The sequence below is a fragment of the Ascaphus truei genome, chromosome 3 (assembly GCF_040206685.1).
Source record: "Ascaphus truei isolate aAscTru1 chromosome 3, aAscTru1.hap1, whole genome shotgun sequence".
Classification (NCBI taxonomy): Eukaryota; Metazoa; Chordata; class Amphibia; order Anura; family Ascaphidae; genus Ascaphus; species Ascaphus truei.
Genome location: NC_134485.1, coordinates 120,040,937 through 120,063,600, shown reverse-complemented (window position 1 = coordinate 120,063,600; position 22,664 = coordinate 120,040,937). Strand labels below are relative to the sequence as shown.

Here is a 22,664-nt window from a genome sequence, read left to right as displayed (position 1 = left end):
AAGCAGGCGCACAGGGTATATGCAGCAGAACAACAACAAATAGCATACAGAGTGTGTATACAGTAACCGCAATGATATAATCATGCACAGAGTACATTATATATTTAGTAAGTGGGGGATGGTATATACAATATACAGTATACATGCAGAGTGAGGATAATGTACATCAGGATAACAACATATAGCAGGGGCAGTAAGGGGGTGCCAGTGATTGACATGCGCAGTTACAGCAGGTACAGTAAGCTTATATGTAGAATGCACAGTGTATATTACAGAAGCAGGATAAATGCACAGAGTATATACTAATTCAGGGTACCAGTGCTCAGAATACACAGTGCATATTACAGTAGCAGGGTAACAGCACTCAGAATGCACATAGTATGTACAGTAGCAGGGTAACAGCGCTCAGAATGCACATAGTATGCACATAGTATGTACAGTAGCAGAGTAACAGCGCTCAGAATGCACATAGTAGGTACAGAAGCAGGGTAACAGTGCTTACAATGCATATAGTATGTACAGCCTAATGGCCGCCGTTCCCCCCACACGCCCGCTGACGCTCGAAGCTCATATCAACCCCCCTGCATCTCCCATCTCTCCCCCCCGCATCTCCCATCTCTCCCTCCCCCTGCATCTCCCATCTCTCCCTCCCCCTGCATCTCCCATCCCTCCCCCCCTGCATCTCCCATCCCTCCCCCCCTGCATCTCCCATCCCTCCCCCCTGCATCTCCCATCCCTCCCCCCCCCTGCATCTCCCATCCCTCCCCCCCCTGCATCTCCCATCCCTCCCCCCTGCATCTCCCATCTCTCCCCCCTGCATCTCCCATCTCTCCCCCCCTGCATCTCCCATCTCCCCCCCCTGCATCTCCCATCTCTCCCCCCCCTGCATCTCCCATCTCTCCCCCCCCTGCATCTCCCATCTCTCCCCCCTGCATCTTTCATCTCCCCCCCTGCATCTTTCATCTCTCCCCCCCTGCATCTCCCATCTCTCCCCCCCTGCATCTCCCATCCCTCCCCCCCTGCATCTCCCATCCCTCCCCCCCCCTGCATCTCCCATCCCTCCCCCCCCTGCATCTCCCATCCCTCCCCCCTGCATCTCCCATCTCTCCCCCCCTGCATCTCCCATCTCTCCCCCCCTGCATCTCCCATCTCCCCCCCTGCATCTCCCATCTCTCCCCCCCCTGCATCTCCCATCTCTCCCCCCCCCCTGCATCTCCCATCTCTCCCCCCCTACATCTCCCATCTCTCCCCCCTGCATCTTTCATCTCCCCCCCTGCATCTTTCATCTCTCCCCCCCTGCATCTCCCATCTCTCCCCCCCTGCATCTCCCATCTCTCCCCCCCCCCTGCATCTCCCATCTCTCCCCCCCTGCATCTCCCATCTCTCCCCCCCCTGCATCTCCCATCTCTCCCCCCCTGCATCTCCCATCTCTCCCCCCTGCATCTTTCATCTCCCCCCCTGCATCTTTCATCTCTCCCCCCTGCATCTTTCATCTCTCCCCCCCCCTGCATCTTTCATCTCTCCCCCCCTGCATCTTTCATCTCTTCCCCCCCCCCTGCATCTTTCATCTCTTCCCCCCCTGCATCTTTCATCTCTCCCCCTCTGCACCTTTCATCTCTCCCCCCCCCCTGCATCTTTCATCTCTCCCTTCCCCCCTGCATCTTTCATCTCTGCCTCTCTCCCCCCATATGCCTACCTCAGGCGGCTGCGGGTTCGGCGGAGGCGGCAGACTGAGGCACGCGCCAATAGCAGCAGGCACAGGAAGTGCCGCGAGCTGCTGTGAGTGGGCTCTGCGGGGGATGGAGAGCAGGCTCTGGGGGGATGGAGAGCGGGCTCTGAGGGGGATGGAGAGCGCGCTCTAGGGGGGATGGAGAGCGAGCCGGGGAGCCGGAGAGAGGGGGTGCTGGAGGGAGAGAGAGCCAGGGAGGCGGAGGAAGCGGGTGGCGGAGGGAGGTCCAGAGTGCCAGGGGAGGAAAAGCGGCCCGGCCCAGCATGTTTCTTCAGAAGCCCAACCCCTGGCATTAATAAAAAATACTCACCAGCCGGGCTGCTGCATTCTCCTCGTCGCCGCCGCCGCCGCCACCGCACACCGCCACCACATATAAAAATTAAAAAAATCGGGAACATGGCGGAAAACCCGGGACATTTCCGGGACGGACCGGCAACCAGGACAGCACATGAAAAACCGGGACTGTCCCGGCAAAACCGGGACGCCTTGTCACCCTACTGATCTCAGACGCACTATTAGAGAGAGTTGGGGTTCCTTACAATACATCTGATCTCAGACGCAGTATTAGAGAGGGTTGGGGTTCCGTCGAATTTTACAATATAATTATAGGGTTCCTCGATAACCAAAAAAGGTTGAAAACCACTGAACTAAGGTGTGTAGAAAAGAATCTCACCTCTTTTTCCCTTCAAACTACTTTTCTTATGAATTGTAAAAAAAAAAAACAAATCCTGATGAAAATATTTTTGTGTCGTCATACAAGGCAGATAAATCATCCCTTAGCAATGACTAATTGTAATTGTACCCCATTCACCATGCTGCGGCATTTGAGCTTTACAAATAAACAATAATACTACTACCTAACTAACTTGAAGAGATGTGGTAATAATGTATGAGAATTAAATAAAAGAAACACATCTATAGACATGTTTAAGTGTTAATAAAAAGCCAGGAAATATTTTTCTATGTCTTTTTTTAAAGGATGATGGAAGAAATCCAAGTGAAGCTTTCAAGTTGTGGCTCAACAGAAAACATAAAGAACAATTAAGAGAAAGAAGGATAGATGAATTAAGAAAACAAGAAGCTGAAACTTACCTGCATGAGAGAGAAGAGTGTGAGAGAGCTTTCAAACAGTAAGTAACAGGCTATGGAAACACATTTGCAGTGAGCTGGTAATACTAATTAACAAAAGTATGGGATAGTGGCAGTTAAAGCAAAAATACGGGTTTCGTTTTTTATTTTATTTTTATAAAAGGATTGAAGCAGGGGGTCTCTGGAGCTCAACTGTGTTAATTTCAGGTTTGGGTACCCCCTGCTTCCTGAGATACTTACCTCCATATGGAGTGCCTGTATCTCTGCAGCCTGAGAAACTGTGTGCCAAACATAATGGTGGCGTTTAAATGTGCCGCGACACGCGGGTCAGTAGGAAGCTGTGACGTCATCAGGTGCGGCTTTCTATTGGCCAACGTGACCAGGACATTTAAACTGAAAAATGCCGGCACCCCCTACGGAGGTAAGTATACTGGGATGCAGGTTGTCCCCGAAGCTGAAATGAACACATTTTTTTTAAATGAAACCCGCATTACTGCTTTAAGAATAACATTAAATCCATACGGCTAAAACCAAGAACGTAGACCAACAATAGCGTTAAGAAGAGTCCTGGAACTGATCCTCAGTGGGGCCGCTGGCAGGGGGGGGTACCTCTCCTTCCCCCCACCCTCACCCTCCCCCCCCTTCCCCACCATCTTTCCTCTATCCCTCCCCCCCCCCTCTCGTGTCCCTCTTCCCCACCCCTTCTCTTCTTCTTCACTCTTTTACTCCCTCTCTCTATTACCCTCTCCAAAAATGGGAAATTGCCGGGCTTGCTCCTTATGTGCTCGCCCTCCCAGCTGGGGGGGTGAAGGGCCTAAGGGTCCAGCCCTTAAGACCCAGGGAGTGAACACTTTATTCGTCTAGTCCGAGGTTTAAGTACTTCTTTCGACGTTTTACTACTTTGTACTTACCTCGGCCTGGGTCTACGCTTTACCATGTTGTATGTTTTTCCCTGTAAAACCTCAATAAAAACTTTTAAATAAAAAAGAATAACATTAAATAAATCAATTATTTTGATATATTAAGAAAATTGCATCTGTGTGTATAATGATTAATTAAGCCTAAAGGAAAGTCACGAAGCAAGGTTTGAGCATGGTTTTAGGCAGCTGAAATGTTGTCACACTTTTCAAACAGCTAGAGGGATAGAACAGCGAGAGAGAAAAAAGCTGAATATGAACACTATGGGGGTTGTTCTGTCCCAGGCTCAATGTGGCAAGTGAATGAAGGCAGGCAGCTTAACTCAATCCCGCGTCAGCGATGGATGACTGCGTCAGATAGTGCCGGTCGGTGTCCTGCAGTGGTCAGCATAGCGATTGCTGTACTCACAGGTGTCCGTTGCTCTGATCCATGTCCTGGTGAATGTCCGAAGCGTGGCCCTAGGGAGCCGTAGCTGTGGAGTTGTAGCACAGGGGTAAATCTGAGGGCTTTTACCTCACTGTGTAGCTGTATAGAGTTGCAGGTGGCCTGCAGGCTCTGTGAAGCTGTTGCTGCAGCTACTGTGTCTCAGCCTGTCCCCTGTAGAGCTGTTATTTACTGTTCTGTCCCATGCTAACTGTGGCAAGTGAGTAGAGACAGGCAGCATAACTCAATCCCATATACCATAAAAAGGAGAGATTTTATATACTGAAGCGTTTATTGGAGCACAAACATAAATAAAAATGGGAAAAAGTACTGAGGGAATACAATGCAGGGGAATGGGAGCAATGGAAGGAAAGGGGGCTAGTAATAGCAAATGGGATAGGTAAATAACAATAACTTTACCAGGGAATCAGAGTGAGTACTGAGCTGCAGGGAGGCCAACTGTAAAAAAGAAAGGATATGACATAATCCTAAGGGAAATAGAACACGGTCTACACCAAATAGAAAGGGGAGGAGGGGCAGTCCAACTCACTGGAGTAAACGGGAGGTTGCCAAGGCAACAGGCTGAAAAGCCAGCTACTGTATGTGAGTTACACAGTAACAACTAAGGTGAAGGGAACTGCAGCCAGGCAAAGAAAACCCATACAGGGGACAGAACAGGGGTCATGCTATAAAGTGTGCTGGTGCCAATTGGACACTAATGCACAGAAACTCCCATTGACTGGATTGTGAGTTTCTTCAGCATTTGTGCATGATCGGTAGAGATGTGCGACACTATCAAAAATGCAGTTGCAAAATTTTTGGTGGGTTTTTTTTCTGAAATTCGATTTCAAGTGAAATATTTTGCCATGCTTCGAAGAGCTAATGTCACCAAACTACTAAGCGTTCAGAAAAATAGAGCCAGACATTGAGCGTGGTGTGTGCGTGCCCTATTTACAGTATAGTGTCTGCATTAAGCGAATATAGTGATTTTAAAGTGAATATAGAGATTTTAGAGAGAGAAAACTAAACGTTCTTGAATGATTACTGGTTCATTCCAGGGAGAGGTGACACACAGGTCATGCCTTAGTTGGAGGACTGTATTCAAAATGAGAATATAATGTGACGTTATCTACTGTCCATACTAGAGATACATATTCGGCATCTTGGCAAAAATAAAAATCAAACAGTACCACACGTAAGGTCTAGCAGGTAATAAGGGACTGATATCCATTTGTTGCTCAAACTTAGGGGCAGGTCTGTCAAAATTAGTCTGGTTATGTTCGTCAAATTCGCCTGAATCTATTGATATGACTCACGTGTGTCTTAGTATCAGGGTCACAAAGTTATGAGGTCTTCCATATATCCAGGCACCCTTTTAAATGTAAAGAGGGGAGGTTTTTTTCTATGTCCTAAAACCGTCAACCTAGTAGTTGATTTACGACAGGGTGGGCTTATGTTGGTTCAATGGGAGAAGAATGGTATATAGGTCTTGCCCTGGAGTTATGAAAGCAGATTTCAACAGAGGTGTGTTTTGGACCAAACACGTGAATTATCATATTTCTACGTGCGTGACCTCTCTCTGGGAAATCCTGACATATGGTAAAGTAATGTATATGGCTTTCTGTTTTATCCTGTAATTTTAAGAAACTGTTTTACATATACTGTAATTGTATATTCCTGTAATTATCTTTTCCAGTAATCTGAAGAACTGTATTTTTATATATATATTAAAATATTCTTTAATAAGTGATGTTTTGGGGCTCTGAATAAACTGTTACACGCTCTGGAGAGAGTATTACAATTTTCTGACACATTTTGCTACAACAGATTTTTGTGCATAGTTTTTTCTATAATAAACGGGGACCTGAGATCGTGGCAGATATATTAATTTACATCTTTTTGCATAAATCTTGGGTGGTGGCAGCAGCGTATAGATATGATTGTAATTGAGTTAGGGGTTAATATTAAGTCATTCAAAGTACCTTGCGGAGGAGAAAGGAGAGTTGGTTAGAGTAGCCGTGTGTATTAACCCTAGTTGCATATCTAAGTCACGTGATCACTTGCGTGTTGTTCATGACAGATAGTATATGGGGACGGATTGAGGGGAGATATTGTTAATTTGAGGGACCTTTGCGAAGGTGAAAAGTGGACCAGCTTGCAAACATTAACCCCGTATGCAGGTCATATGCTCAGAGGTGTACCGTACATGACAAACGTTTATTGCTATTATGGCTCCTATTATTCTATCACATGTATTACTGATGTAAAGTGATATGTATATGGATTGCAATATACAAATAAAGGTGTACATTCATATAGTTTAAATGCATATAGAATTAATACATAATGTACTATATCAATTTCATTATACGTGTTATGCATTCTAGTAAAATTTTCCGAAATGTTTTCCTTAAATGGGTTATTAAAATAGTTGTAATTATGTATTATGGTTTCATTATGCAATCATTTCTGTTTAGATGGTTACGAAGGAAGAGAATAGAGAAACGGGTGGAACACCAAACAGCTAAGGAGAAGTCTAGAAGATTTTTAATAGAAGAAAGACGTACAAAACAAATACAAAATTTGCTATGCAGTATTTCTGACTCCAAATCCGATCGTTTCATGGACCACTACAGTTAAAGAATAATTTTTGTTATTTTTGTCTGCAGCATACTTCTCTCAGCAGCCTGGCAACATGTGTGTATGGATTACTACATGATGTAATGTAACCTTTTTTTTTTAATTTAAATCTTACTAAAATATAATGATTGTTTCAGCTAGTTTAATTATTTCAATGGTGTGATATACTTTATTGAATTTACAATACCAATTAGGTTAATTGTTCAAATGTCTTCAATGCGTATGTGACAATACTAGTAATAAAAACAGTAATGCAGGTAGTAGTGTGAAATACTTTTTGTATTACACTTTGGATCATCATACAAGTATTTACAACTCTTGTTCCCCACAGGGAATTGGAGTATGAGGGGACCATTGACCAGTAGAGATGGTAAAGGTAAAAGTGCAGCTTAGATTCTGTAAAAAATCAGGAAACTTTTTACATTTGCATGTTCTGTGTATAAAAGACTTAACTAAATAAGATAACTAAGTGGATAAAAAGTTTCTTGTAGCAATTGATTGAAACAATTACTTTCTCTTTCAGCTATAAAAACTACAGTATTATTGCAAAACAAAAAGTAAATGTTTCATGGATTGCGCTTAGGTTCATAACAACTTAACACAGCAGAGTTTTAAATTAAATTGTTTTTATAATATATATTTTATTGCCTTTGTTTTGTGCTTTTTCAGTTTGAAAGTTTGGCGTTTTGTCAAAGTCTTACGTACAGTACTGCAAAATAGATTTAAAACACAACACCACTCTTTATTCCAATTTTACAGCTGGGTGACTTTACTGCATATACTCCATTATTGATAGTTTGTTCCAATACTTCACACAGTATATGAATCGGTCATTAAGTTTGTTCTCTCTGTGCTGAAAAAGCTGTGTAATACGGCAGACATAAGCTTATAGGGGTACATGTTAAAATAGATAAGACACAAAAGGTGACACACAATGTGCTCATTAGCATGTCATTACCCAGAATCCGTGGCTGAAGTGGAAGCACTGCATGCTAAGAGATAATAGGGAAAGGCAGGGTTGTGGGTTGTGTCTCAGACATGTGAATGTGCTCACAAGTGGTATTTTTATTTGCAGTTCTCTAACAAACTTGAGCCTGTGTCCTGAGCATTCTTATAGGTAAAGAATAACCTATATAAGTGAAGTTGAGGCAAAATATACAATTACAGACAACAGTTAAAGCATCAACCACCCCCACCAGAATTCTATGAGTTTAACCAGGGCTTTTTTTCTGGGGATACGCTGTATCCCCACTTTTTTTAATATGGCTACTGTACCAGCTTTTCTACTGTGAAAGTACTACCAAAAGGAGCGTCCTGTGTAAGTTACCACAGTAGCGGGTCTGCGCATGCGTGAGCTCATGTACTGACAGGCCTTACATCTTTGACACCTAAATGAGCCCTTAGGCAGTCATGTTCTGGTTGGTATCTCGTTAAAATGGCTATGCACAAGCATATCCCTGAGGTTGCGTGCCGCCAGCTCACCATTGAGGGGTAGGTGTGTAATGCCTCACTGATATGCACATCAGCTTTGAGAATGTGCCAGTGCTTCTGTAGGATTGCACGTGCCTGGTGCCATTGCTTATTCAAGGTGCCAATAAAGCGTACCACTCAATCGCTGAGTTTGTGTGTATTGTCAGTGAGTAAGGCTCTGCGTGTAGAGTATTTAGCTCTATTGTAGGCTGTTTGATCACCCTTCTACTGTATCCCCTGTCCAGAAATCGTTTGGTTATATTTGCTGGTTGTGCTTCAAATTCCTCGTTTGAGCTACAATTCTTTCTAATCATTAGAAATTGACCAATTGTTATGCCATTAACCTGAGCCTTGGGGTGGTGGCTGGTGGCTTCCAGCACGCTATTTATTGCTGTCGCTTTTCTGTAGATAGTAGTTTTGAGGATACCTCCCTCACCTCTTGAGATTCGGAGGTCCAGGAAACAGATAGAGTTAGAGTCATGTTCAAGGGTCAAACAGAGGTTGTACCTATAGATGTTAATGAACTCTTTAAGTGTAGCCATTGGGCCACGCCATAGCATCAACACATCGTCGATGTAGCGGACCCAGAGATCTACACAGGAAGTGTATTTTTCGAGACTTTCAGAGAAAACTACCTGGGATACCCACCATCCCAGGTAGAGATTGGCATAAGAGGGTTCACATTTTGTGCCCATGGCCATACCTTGGTTTTGATGGTAGATTTTGTTACCAAAGAGGAAGTAATTCTTTGTCAAAACAATCTCAAGGAGGTCAGTCACAAAATTGTTGTGATTGTCGTGCCAATGTCCCCTTGTATTTTGAAAGTGGGAGACCGCTTCTAGACCATAGCTGTGATTGATGCTGTTGTACAGTCCCTCTACGTCTAGACTCACAAAGACGGTGTCGGTAGACATATATACTCCCTCTAATTTTTTTTAAGATGTCCTTGGTGTCACATAGATAAGAAGGCAAAGAGGCCACAAAAGACCTTAACATTTTGTCAACATAAGAGCTTGCCAGTTCAGTAAGGTTTCCGACTCCCGACACAATAGGTCTCCCGGTGGTGAGGGGGGGGGGGCTCTTTTTGTGATCCTTTGGGAGGCTATAAAAAGTTGCAATTCTAGTTGACTTGACCAGGATGTAGTCAAATTCTTGTTGAGTTATCACTTTCTCTGAGAGACCCCTATGCAGTATGAAAAGCAATTCTTTGTTGTATTGAATTGTCAGGTCTCTCTCCAAAACCTCCTAGCACACTGGGTCAGAGAGTAGTTTTAAATTTTCCTTCTTGTAGTCTCCCATTCGTAAAATGACAAGATTACCCCCTTTGTCAGGTGGTTTAATGACAATCTCCCTACTAGATGTGAGTTCTTTTGAGGACCCTCCTTTCATGGTATGATAAATTATCATTTGAGCGGTCTGGTGGTAGCCTTTACAGATCCAGAGTCACCAGATCTACGAATACATCTATATTCGCAAAATTCTCACTAAAGGGAAGGAATATGGACTTAGGTTTCCTTCTCCAGGTGTCCTGTTTGATTCCTCCTCCATAGCCGCCAGATTCCTATATAGCTCCATGTCTAAAGTATTTAGTGGAGGGACTTCTAAGGAATTGGCCAGTCTGATCTCGTTTTGCTTAAAAACTTGTGTAGTTTAAGTTTTCTGGCAAACAGATTGGTGTCCTTCACCTACTCATAGACACTGATGTCGGCCAAGGGGGCGAAGCACAGGCCTCTGCTCAGAACTTGTAAGTGATGTTCATTTAGAGTGAGATCTGACAGGTTGATGATCTGGGACTTATTATTGTTCAATAACTCTGGGACTTCACTTTCTTTTTTTGCTGTCGGTACAGTTGTGTCTCTGTTCCTGAGAACCCATACCTTTCCCCCTTCTCGTCTTCCTTTTCCCCTTGACCCTGCAGATGTCCTGTGCTGGTCTAGAAAAGGAACCAGAGGGGGAAGGTATGAGGCTGAGGGGCCTTGATCGCTCATGTCATCGTTAGTATGTGTACCTGCTTGTTCCTCTTCACTGTCTGATATTTCCCACTCAGTGGATGAGTTATGATGCTTGGGGTTCTCTTTGGGTTTATTTTTATTTGCAAATTTAAACCTGTAAACCCTGTCGTCTTTGTAATCTTAGTTTCTCTTGCAAACTTGCGTCTCTTCCGTTCCTTTAATTGACTGGAAAATGTATCAATATTTGCTTTAAGTTTGCTCTGAAGCTCAGAGAATCTAGGGTTTATCTTCCAGGTGTCTACTTGTTTGAGTTGCTCTACTAGTTGTGTTTGATCGTTTTCAATCTCTCTTTTTGGAAATTGACCAGCAATTGCATGAGCATAATTGAGCACTGTGATAAAACCAATTCACATGAGCGATTGCAATTGTTGCCCAGGATGTGATGCGCTGTTGGGAGGTTTACCCTAAGGCCTCTGGGGATCAGTTCAGCCTTGAGATAATTCTCAAAACTGAAGACCTCCCACCAGATCTTTAGTTGTAGTTTGTAGTTTTTATCTTTGTAGCACTGTTTCCCCCACCCTCTGGGAGATTTACTGCTGTTGCTACTGTGTGGTGCTGAAGCATACCTGTGAGGTTCAGGAGATCTGAGCTGTCTGTGTTGTAGTGGAGACCAGGACAGGCTTTTGACGTCATCTCGGTTCGGTGTTAGTGCCTCCAGCGTCAGTGGATATCTTGGAAGTACCAGGAGCAGTCCCCTCTAAGGCACTTTCACACACCTTCTCACTGAATATGTCCAGACTGGTGTTTAATAGAACAAAGGGTCTTTATTCAAGCAGTCACTGCATGATGATCTTACAGCGGTGCATGGTCTCAGAGGCTCCAGGCCTCTGGATGATGCTTGGCTCAGTTAGTACAGGGCAACTGCTGATCTAATCAGATGGTCCCCCAGCCCCAACGGCTGGGGGTGAGCATGCTCATCCCGGATGGGAGAGACTCACAGCTCTACTGCTCTCTTACTCCTCCAGAGCAGGACTGACTAACTTTGGCTCTGCCTCCCATCAGGAACCAGAAGAGGTGGGCTCATGGTCTATACCTATCCCTTATAGGCTTAAACAGGCCATGAGTCACCACCTTACTTCTGTCCATCAGAGAGGAGCATGTAGGGGGGTGACAAGCCCACAGAATCAACCTGTTACAGCCTGCAGCTAGCAGCAACTTACATAACAGGGGGGGGGGGGGAAGATGGGCAGAATATACATACCCTGTTACATCTAATTCATAGAAGTCGTTAGAAATGGATGGCTGTGCTATAGTCTCTTCAGATCGGTATCAAACATACTTTCTGCCTCTTTCTGCCATATCTGGAAATCAGGGAGACCAGACAGGAATCCTGACATGATATCGGTGTAAAGTAGCGAGCTGGGGGAGGAGGAGGTCAAGACAACCTCTAGTGCAATGGTAATAGTCAGTGGTTGACAAATCACCAAAAAATCTACTCGCCACACAAAAAAATCTACTCGCCACCTAGTACCAAACGTGTGCTGCTTGGGCCAATATTTACTCGCCCGGGGGTTAAATCCACTCGCCCGGGGCGAGCAAATGTATAGGTTTGTCGAACACTGGTAATAGTAATCTATCACCATTGCAATCAGCTCTGCAAAGAATTTCATTTTAACCTCCCGGATACTTAGGGGGTAATTCTATATAGTCCGAAGTGGCCATTCAGAGTTTTTTCAAACGAAAATCCTGCTGACTTTAATGGGGATTTCAGCCAAAAACTGCTTAACTGGCTGCTTTGGACTATGTAGAATTATGCCCATAATATTTAAAACACATCACCTAAGTGAAACATCAGATTTTAAAATAACATCTTTGGAAAGGGTAAGAAGAGTCCTCTTAAAGTACAGATATAGCAGACGTCATTACCCCGATTTAATGCAAGTGAGTGCACAAAATAACGGACTAAAATAGACATGTTATCTCCTTAACCGTTGATTTCAATAGCACTTCTGTTAAATAAAGCACCAGCCTTAATGTGATGCATTGCGTTAACAGGTTGAATAACGTCTGCTACATCTGTATGTAAAATAATGAAATGGGAAAAAATTGCCAGAGTGGATTGCTGCTTTAAATTAAGAATAATGCCTTCTATACTATGCAGTAACAACATACAACTGTCCTCCAGTTAGAGATGTACATTGTACTTGTGACGCAGAAAACCGCGATGGTCATTTATTAAAGTCTCCGTTCTGAAAAACTGGGGCAAAACTATTACACCAGCTTTACCAATGCAGAAAATCTATTGCTTTTAATAGCAATGTTTTTCCTTGTTAAATTTGTTGCAATTTGTATGGCCCAGTTTTGCAGTCATAGAATTTCATGAATAACCGTTATGTGCGCTACATGATACTATAGCTTTCCACTTTTTAATAAAAGTGTAAGACAAAGCATCCTGTAAAACACACGTTTCATGATTTCTACCTTGTAGTACTTCAAATGTTCATTTGACAACAGCTTTTATTTTTAAATGTATTCTATCATTAAACTTATTTGCTACTAGCTGATGTACACGGCGTTGCCCGGGATGTAAATTTGTAAGTTATTATGAGTGACAGAGATTAAGGATAGGTTAAGCATTTTGTGTAAAGGTTGTTTAATAAAGATGAAAAGACATATGCAATGAATGTTGAGGCTTGGTTTTGCTGTGACCGGGGGGGTGGAGGGAGGAGAGAGGTGAGGCGGCGGCGTGGAGGTGTGAACGCCGATGACCGTTAGCTGTGCCAGCAGCGCCAGTGAGGCTTGGATTTGCTGTGACTGGGGGGGGGGGTGGAGGATTTGCTGTGACCAGGGGGGGGGGAGAGGGGGGTGGACGGAGGAGAGAGGTGAGGTGGCGGCGCCGAGGAGCGGGCGCCAATACTCGTTGGCGGTGCCTGCGGCGCCGGTGAGGCTTGGACTTGCTGTGACCGGGGGGGTGTGAGGTGAGGCGGCACCGAGTAGCGAGGGTAGCGGTGGCTAATGCGGCAGCGCCGAGGATCGTGGTTAGCGGTGTGACGGGAGGAGAGAGAGAGTGAGGAGCGGGGGAGAGAGTGAGGTTGAGATCAGCATCGGTGAGGCGAGGAGGACCGTGGTTAGCGTTGTGAAAGGAGTATCAAAGTTGTGGTCCTGCCAAATGAGGTTCCAACTCCAAGTGAGGCCAAGAGGTGCACGCGGTGTGAGGGGGTACGCCGTGCTATGACGTTGTCAGGTAGTGCTCACCACAAACGAGGCGGGACCACGGTGCTGAGGTGGGAAAAGATATAACGCCACTCACAGCCACGAGGGCACGTCTTGAGAGTAGAATGGTCTGGATGTCCGGGCCGGGGCAGGAGAGGTACGGATAGTAGTGGGTACTGTTAGCCAAGTCCGGGGTTAGAGAGAGACGTAATCGTTTTACCGTATGCCGATTTCGGGATGCCAGAAGTGCGGAGAGTCGTATTGCCGTATGCCAAGTTCGGGATGCCAGAAATGCGGAGAGTCGAAGAGGAAGCCGGTTCGGTACAAGAGGAAGACTGCAAGACAAGACAGGACTAGGGAGGCAGAGAGTGATGAGAACAACTGGTTCTATGGTCAGCCGACGAGTTAGGGAAACTGCAGGGTATATAGGGGTGAGAGGATCCAATGGCAGGGTAGCAATGTGGGGGGGTGTGGATTGGCCAGGCTGCGACAGGGATAGGTCCAGAAGGGCTCCCGGGGGAGGAGCTATAGAGCCCAGTAGTAAGGCTGCATTTGATTGCAGCAATAGTTTGGGGTATGGTGCCTTTAAGAGGCTGGTGCGCCTCCGTGTGGCCATGCCTCCGTGTGGCTGCGCTTGCGGGCGTGTGACCGGGCATGCCCCCAGGATCGGCACTAGAAGAGGGACACCGGCGTGCGCGCGCGCGCCCAAGTGGGGCGGCAATCGGTGTCCTGGAGGGAGGCTGCTTGCGTGGCGCGGGAGGACCCGGCGGAGCTGCGGGTGAGTGGGGACCTCCGTGGCGTCATTTGACGCTGGTATTACAAAGGAGCAGGAGGGTGGCAGAAAGGAGGCGGCCGACACAGGAAAGTGCATTCCCATTAGTTCCGATATGCCCGAGAGCGTGGCAAAAGCATTTGGGGGCGGAGATTTTTGCCACCCCTAAATTTTGCCGACCTCGGCCTAATGGGGAATCTGCCACTGCCTGCCACGGTTACACAGTTACTAAGAGCTCAAACATTGTGCGGCACCAACGCACAGGCCCCTCATAACACAGGGGTATGGGGACTTGGAAGACACATTGGTACATTACTGTGCAGTGTTTTATAAATACAGTACTAGTATGTACATGCCCTTCCAATTGAGGATCACAGTTATGTCTGTATATATGTGGCAATAAACGGTTTATATAAATACGTTTTGTAATTCAAGGCCTAGTATTGTGTTCTATTGTCTAACCTTTGGGCCACTGTTATAATGGGGGAGTAGGTAAAGTAGTAGTCACCTTCTTATAAAGGTGAAAATGTAATGTAGAATCTTACATAAAATTTTCACCTTTATAAGAAGACATCTGGAGTGCTGACTACAACTTTACCTATCTGAACAACGCTGTTTGTGGAAATCTTTAGCACACGGGGCAGTTTGCTGTGCAAGTAATGTTAGAGCTCCTTGAAACCGACCATAACGGGGATTAAGACTTGGGCTCCCACTATAACGAATAGAAATCAGTCTAAAGAGATGGAAAGAGGGGTTACATTGACGCCCTGCTGAGATTTTGGTTTTGGGGTTTGTGTATACCCACTATACTGTCCCCTATAGTAAATGGTCAGACAAGGGCACGGTTGGAGTACACCCCGTATCCGATTTGCCCTTAAAAAATGGAAGCATCTACTAGAACAGCCACCCTATAGCGCCCCATGCTGAGTGCAACTGGCAGTTCCTAACCATGACGGCAGCCATTTTAAGTGAGTGGTTCACACAGGTCTGCATTGTAATAGAGCCTTAATCCTAATGGTCCAAGATACGGTCGATGATGCAACTGTCAATAGGGTACTAGAAGCGGCCCCTCTGTGTGAACGGGCCCAAATAAAGGAAAAAATGTTGTGTTACAGTACTAAGAATGAAAAGTCCCTTGTATTGACCTTAAATATATGTGTAACTAGTAATCATATGCCCTATTAGGTGACTCTTTTCTAGTATAAACAATCCTATTTTGGATATCCTTTCCTCATAAATCAGACCGTCAATCATATATTATCTTAATGGCTCTTCTCTGCCCTTTTGCCAGTTCAATAATGTATTTTTAGGTGTGATATAACGATTGAGCAAAATAATGCTGTTTTCCCTTCTATACAGTATATCAACGGGATATTACTGATGAGCACAATTTAGATGTATTCTATGCACGTTTCTGGATATGGAGCACCCCTCACAGATTCCTTCTGGAAAATTGGCCAGTCCGATGATATTCAGGATTTTATCATCTGCAATAGTACCTAGAGATGTAGCAGAACTTACAGTCTCCAGAGCCATGGCTGAAAAGGCTTATAGCCGCTGGTCCAGAGATAGTGTTGCCTCGACATCCCTCTGGGGAGTTCATTCTTCCGGATTGGACTGCCAATAGCAATAATCCTCCAGCAATAGGGCAGCTGTGGTTAGTCACGCAGTTTGCCCCAATAGCGGAAACAATAGGTCTTGCTACATCTGTATGTGGACCTATTTCCAAACAAAAAGCAGTAGGTTGGTAGGACCAAGAAATCTCTGAAAAGATGCTTTCTTGAAGATAGATGCAATGCTTCCAGTGGGCACCACTATGAGGGTGTGCTTAATGTATTTAGCCAATCCACCTGTAACTGCTTATTGAGCAGCTTGTGGGAGGTTTATAGTCCCTCCCTTCAAGGGATATAATCTCCCAGTAAGGTCCCTGTATGTTCACCTTCCACTTTACAAGTAGTGAGTGTCTTAAGACTTGCCTACATGTAAGTATCTTTACTGGTATATACCCATTTTTAAGTGCACTAAATCACATAAGCATATGCTTAGTTTATTAACCCCTTCAGGGTATATTTCACAGAATTCAGACAAACATTTGTATGCATTTAGCATAGGGACTAAACATACTCATTCCCAGCACGCTCTTACTCCAACACCCACCACATATATATATATATATATATATATATATATATATATATATATATATATATATAATGTATATATGTATATATATATATATATATATATATATATATATATATATATATATATATATATATATATATATAGCGTGGCCAATGTATACAAACAAAAGACGGGTGCCCAATGCTACATCCAATTGACAAAACGTATAAAGTTTGGCCAAAGCGTCATAAGCCTGCATACCACATCAAGGTAGAACCAAATTAATGCAGGTCCTAACACTTAACTGTGAACCTTTCCATTTACCTCTGTATGAGGGGAAACAACCACAGTGAGTCCTGTCCATTCAGCAATAACGGGCAACATTCTGGCAATTTGTCAATATAGTTGTTGCATCTTTGTACTGTGAGTAGGTCGTTCAAGAAACTAATTATTCCTTGTATTAATTCCACCTTTTTGGATGGTTTCACGACCTTTCACATAGGATCCTTCATCGCATGCCACACCAGTTTGATGGGATTCAAATCTGGTGATCTGGAATAGGATGGAAAAAAATGGCGAATTAGTTGAACAGATAAAAACAGTTTAAAACAAGGAGAAAACCACAATCTACAGGAAGCCCACAGCTACAAATAGCACCCTACAGGCGAACAGTCACCACCCACAGCCCCTGGTACGTGGGATACCTGTTGGACAATTCCTACGGATTAAACGCAACTGTAGTAACAACACAGAATTTGAACAACAGGCAGCCCTTATGTCACAGAGGATTAATGATAGAGGCTATAGTAACAAAATGATTGTTGCTTACAAAAGAGCTAAATATATGCCACGCTTAGAACTACTAAACGATAAGACACAGAGCCAAGAGAAAAAGGTAATACGCTTTATTGGGACATTCAATAATCAATGGCACATAGCAAGGGACATCCTTCAGTGCCTCTGGCACATTTTAAAAAATGATACTGACATCACACAGGCTTTGAATACCTACCCTTATATAGTGAGCAGAAGATCAAAGAGTGTACGAGACGCCATTCATAGCCATTATACAGAACCCCCAGCGAGTCACCGGTTAACACCTAAACCAGTAGGAACATATACGTGTCAGAGGTGTAAGGCATGCAAACATATTAAAATAACCAAGGAATAACTATGATAACACCAAAACGTACGCCATACGAAAGTTCATCAACTGCCTCACCTCGTGGGTCATCTACATGGGCATCTGCACCTGTGTAAAGAAATATGTCGGTAAGACACGAAGAATCTTTAAAGAACTAATCTTGGAACACATTGGCAGCATAAGTAACAAAACTGATACACAAGTGGCCAGACACATCAATCTCTGTCATGATGGCAATATTAACGCTATTAAGTTCATGGGATTGACCAGCATTCACTTGGCATCAGGAAAGGCAACTGGGACGACGTCTTACTAAAAAAAGAAGCCAGATGGATCTATACCTTGAAGACCCTGTCACCAGGAGGCCTTAACGAGGTTCGTCTACATACCATTCATTTAGGCTTACTACATCTTGTTACTCATGAAACCAATCTGTGTGTCCATCTCAATACCTCCTACCCGCTAATCTGAATTATGGGAATATACCTCGAATCCTGTCTACACTTATAATTTTACCATTCATGTGTTAGTGGTATCCTGGAACCCACTCCCACTTACCTGACTACATCAGGTTTGTTGGCAGATAAATATGCCTTGAAATAAATACAGAGGCACTGCCGATAAGATCCGGTTTTTATTACATCTTACCATCAACCTGTCCATGAACCTATAAATATTATAGGCCAATTTCTATTTAATATAAAATCTCTGACATCAGCATACTAATTGACTTTTATCTCTATTTATTATATAGTTAATTATACTATATTTAGAGAAACAATAAGAAGACACTGACACTCAAATTAACAGAAGATGTGTATTCCATTGATTAAAATCAATTTGATGGACTTGACTGTATCCTGAGGTCTACGCAGCCTCCTGTGTTTAAAGCATGCTACATTGTGCACTCGCCACAGGGGATACGTCATTGGCGAATGGGACGAATTAGCATATTCATTAATGCAGTGCTATAAATAATGGCACCTGACTATAGGGACCTTTCCCCAGCACCTGTCTTGAAAAAGCATGTTTACGTGAAACGCTCGCATCGACGACCTGGGTTGCTCGCGCAGGGTTCACACGCTAACAAGCAATGAACTGGCTTGCAACACTGTTGCCGGCAACTGCACGCGTACCATATATCTGCTCTAATAAAAACTAGAAATGACGGTTTAAGGGCGCAATTAGGGTTTAGCAGATTTAGCACAATATGTGCTGATCGTAGCAGACAAAGAAGATTCCCACTTTTACCACTTTCACTGCTTCATTACGGAGCTATGCAGCTCTTACATTCAATACCTGCTCTGCATTTGTTTCCAGTGTCCGCGAGTTAGTTCGTTCAGGGCAATATAGGTTGCTTTACAACCAGCTCCTTATACTCCCTCTAGAGCCACCAAACTCTTTGAGGACTCACTGTCAGTCTGGTCACTTACTTGTTCAGTTTATACATTTAGAGTTGCTCCAGGCTAACCAACTTTGACGGTCTAAGGGCGCCATCAGGGATAGACTCTTTAGGAACACTGTAAGTTCGGTCATCAACCTGCTTAGTGTACTGTACATACATAGAGTTGCTCCAGGCTCACCAGCATTGACGGTCGAAGGGCGCCAGCAGGGATTAGTTGATAGATCCTCAGTTTGCTGACCACAGCAGGCAACTATCAATTATAGAAAATAAAGTGATATTGTGCGCAGCTAGAAAACCATCAAATTAAAATCTTATAATGGATAAATACTCACTGTGAAAATAAACACCACTTTAGTGATAGTAATACAAAACCTTATGTATAAATTAGGAGCATATGCTGTCGTCTGCTGCTGCTGATATTAGGGTGGCTCAACACCCCTATACTACAGAAAAAACACAAGAAAAACAAAGCAATACGCAATAGCGAAGTATGTAAAGATAATACAAATATATTTATAGGGTAATAATTCTGCGTACATCAAGGATTAAAAAGCAAGCATTCCGTGTACCAAGACACGGGTTACCAAATACTGGAATGGGGCTGGTGGAATCACTCTCTCTCCACCCTCGGTATGGCAATCGTTAGCTTCTGGAACTGTGGGGTGCACCTTAGGTAGCTGGGTGACCTCTCATATGATGACACCGTTCGGCCTCCTTGGTGATTAGTCCCCTTGAGTTTGGTTCCTCTCTGTGATGGCAACAGTCTCTTGCAGTGTGGAAACAATGTCCAAATTCATAAGTGGGCACGGACCCCCCTTCCCTTCTCTTAGTCAGCGTGCGTGCCGATCGCTGAAACACCCCGTGAGTCGGTGTGTCAGAAGATGTCGTCACAGGGGTCGACGTGATAGGTAAACAATATGTGCTGCTTACCATCTGAGCTCACCAGGTATACTGCATATACACAGCGGTTCAGTAGTCTCGCCTTCGACACGTCCAGCAATGGCGATCGAAACAGTAGAGATATAATTAATACACTGGTTTTAAGTATATCCTGGAAAAAAAGCTTCAATGGTGCCCAAGTATATGGGACTTAAGCCTTTAAGATTCAGTATTAATACAGAAAAATCCAACACGTTTCGTGGCACAATGCCACTTCTTCAGGGAATATTCCTGTATTAAATTGCATCAAGGTTTAAGTACCCAATGGTTCACATAGATTGGTTATCATTTGGCCAATTGTCATCCACCACCGCAATTGATTAATTAGCTGGCAGCTGAATGCACAGTTGTACTAATTAAACAGATATATAAAAAATACAAAACAACTCAACTATAGCATTAATTAACATATGAATAGTTACATAAAAATGGCGTAAATAAACCGAGTGGAAGTCTGGAATAAAACGCAACAATTAGTGAAAAATACAGTACTAAAGCTCAGTAGATCAAAGAGATCAGTTCAATAAATGAAAGCAAAGCGGAACACTACTTGCTGCAGCAAAGTTGCAACAAGTAGTCATACAGTACATTCGACTGTCATCAAGAGATAAATAAAATCCCTATCTTGATTACATTAATAACGACACCAGACGTCAATATCCTCATTTAGCCCCTTGGGGACCAAAGTTTCTAACTTATGGATCCAAAAAGTCTCCTGGACAGAGAGATGCTTAGATTTGGACATTTTTTCCACAATACAAGAGACTGTTGCCATCACGGAGAGGAACCAAATTCAAGGGGACTAATCACCAAGGAGGCCGAACGGTGTCATCATATGAGAGGTCACCCACCTACCTGAGGTGCATCACACAGTTCCAGAACCTGGTAACTATCAATTATACCTTTATCCCGGTCGGCACCCCAATTCTGGAACATCTGGCTATATACTCACTAATATATTACACTATACCACCTATTACCAATACCATGGTTTCCCCATATATGCAAAAACTATTATGTACAGTATGGGACACTATAGGTTGTCTCATAATCTATGCTCCATACATTTTACATTAGCCTCCAGACTTCATAGGGTTAACACCCATTGTGAATCTACTTTAGTGTCTGCTGTATATTCCAGATCAGCCTACCTAAGTTTAGTCGTAATCACTAGGGTACTAGAGGTTAATTGATATCGACCCAACGGCCAACTGGTTGTTTCCTTTTATGTGCAGGATCGCGATTGAACTCATAACGGAGTCTGCGCGCTAGCCTGCCATCATCTTTATATCTGGGCCGAATCCCTCAATGCACTATTACGGTGTGCGTTCACACACTACAACGGTGTACTAACCTACTGTGACAGTTATGCTTTTCTATGCACTATGCACCTATAGGGTTAACATCTGACCCGCTGTGAATCCCACTTTGGATCAACCTATCTAAGTTTCGACGTAATCATCAGGGTACTAGAGGTTAATTGATACCTACCCAATGGCTAATTGGTTGTTTCCATACATGTGCAGGGTCGCGATCGGACTCATACAGAGTCTGCTCGCTAGCCTATCATTACCTTCATATGCGTGCCAGAATCCTCTTCTGCATTATTACAGCGTATGTTCATACACTACAGCGCTGTACCTACCTGTTGTGTCATTGATGCTTTCCTATGCGATCAGGGAGGCATTAGACATTATAATTACGCAGACCAGTCAAGGGTATCTGGTTGCGAGACCCCTACCCCTGACCAGGGATTTTGTTTACCGATTAGGCACATTTTCAGTTACTGTTTGGTAATCGGCACTTAAGGGCAGGAGACACTTAGATTCTCCTTTCAATTGTGGACCTACACATTCGCATATTCATTGTTGATAGGATACTTACTTGTCGTTAGGCAATATTAGAGACAAGCTCTGTATCTGTGCTCAGAGAAAATGCATGTATCACTTAGTCCAGTAAAAAATCCAATAATTCATATCGCTTTCCTCATCAACACAGGCAATAAACCATTAATGACTTGCTAGCAGTAGTCAAATAATACTCCTATAATGGGGAGGTATAGGGAAATACAGCATAGGTTGGCCACACTGCTCAAAATAAATGAACAGTGGGACCCCAGCTAGTAATCCCAAGTATGATAACACTCCCCTGGAGCTAAACTAGATAACATCCATGGAAGAAAAATAATAAAGCGTACTCACACTTGGCAATGTTGCCAGAAGTCCTGTGTTTAGCGTGCAGCTGCAAGATAGATACTGACGATACTTACTTATCCTGTAGCAACTTATCACTTACGATCCTGAACATCTAATATAGTGTTAGGATCAAGTATAGTGAATAGGATCAAGTTTGCATGTAATTCTCGTTTTAACCACCTACATTTTAATTGGATAATAAATTAAGTTTATTTTAATTATTTTCACTAATCATCCAGTTCTTTGGCAGAGTGCCCAAACTAGGTTACATTTTCTTTTGTCATTAAGTTTCATATTAGTTCTTGCTATGTATAGAAAAGTAATAGAAAATCAGTAAAAGTGGAACTTTCTAGAAAAATACAAAGATTTTCTTGGGGGGGAAGGGGGTGGGGGGGCACGGCGGTTACAGAGGCCCCGCGCTCTTCCCCAAGACATTTAAATGAAATGCTGGAGGATCGCATGAGGCCTCTGCAAGTGATCTTACTGAGGTTCAGCCGGCTTTCGATGACTTGTTGACATGGCAAAGTGGCGTCAAATGTCGCCGCAGGGTCATGTGATGTGACAGGACCCTGCATTCATGCCCGCTGCCCTGGCAACGTGTCACGTGATGTCACATGACCCCACTGATGGCAGGTAGGTAAGGGGCGCGAG

General features: G+C 43.9%; 1 protein-coding gene across 2 annotated transcripts in view; it reads left to right on the top strand.

Annotated features, from left to right (window-relative positions):
- The window catches only part of CCDC181 (coiled-coil domain containing 181), a 65,029-nt gene extending 57,593 nt beyond the window's left edge, over positions 1 to 7,436 (top strand). For both annotated transcript variants that reach the window (XM_075589427.1, XM_075589428.1), the window contains 2 exons: positions 2,708 to 2,859; positions 6,637 to 7,436. In XM_075589427.1, the coding sequence (XP_075445542.1) occupies positions 2,708 to 2,859; positions 6,637 to 6,799 (315 nt within the window). In that variant the 3' untranslated portion in view covers positions 6,800 to 7,436. The remainder of the gene's footprint in view (positions 1 to 2,707; positions 2,860 to 6,636) is intronic.
- The last annotated feature ends 15,228 nt before the right edge of the window (positions 7,437 to 22,664 follow it).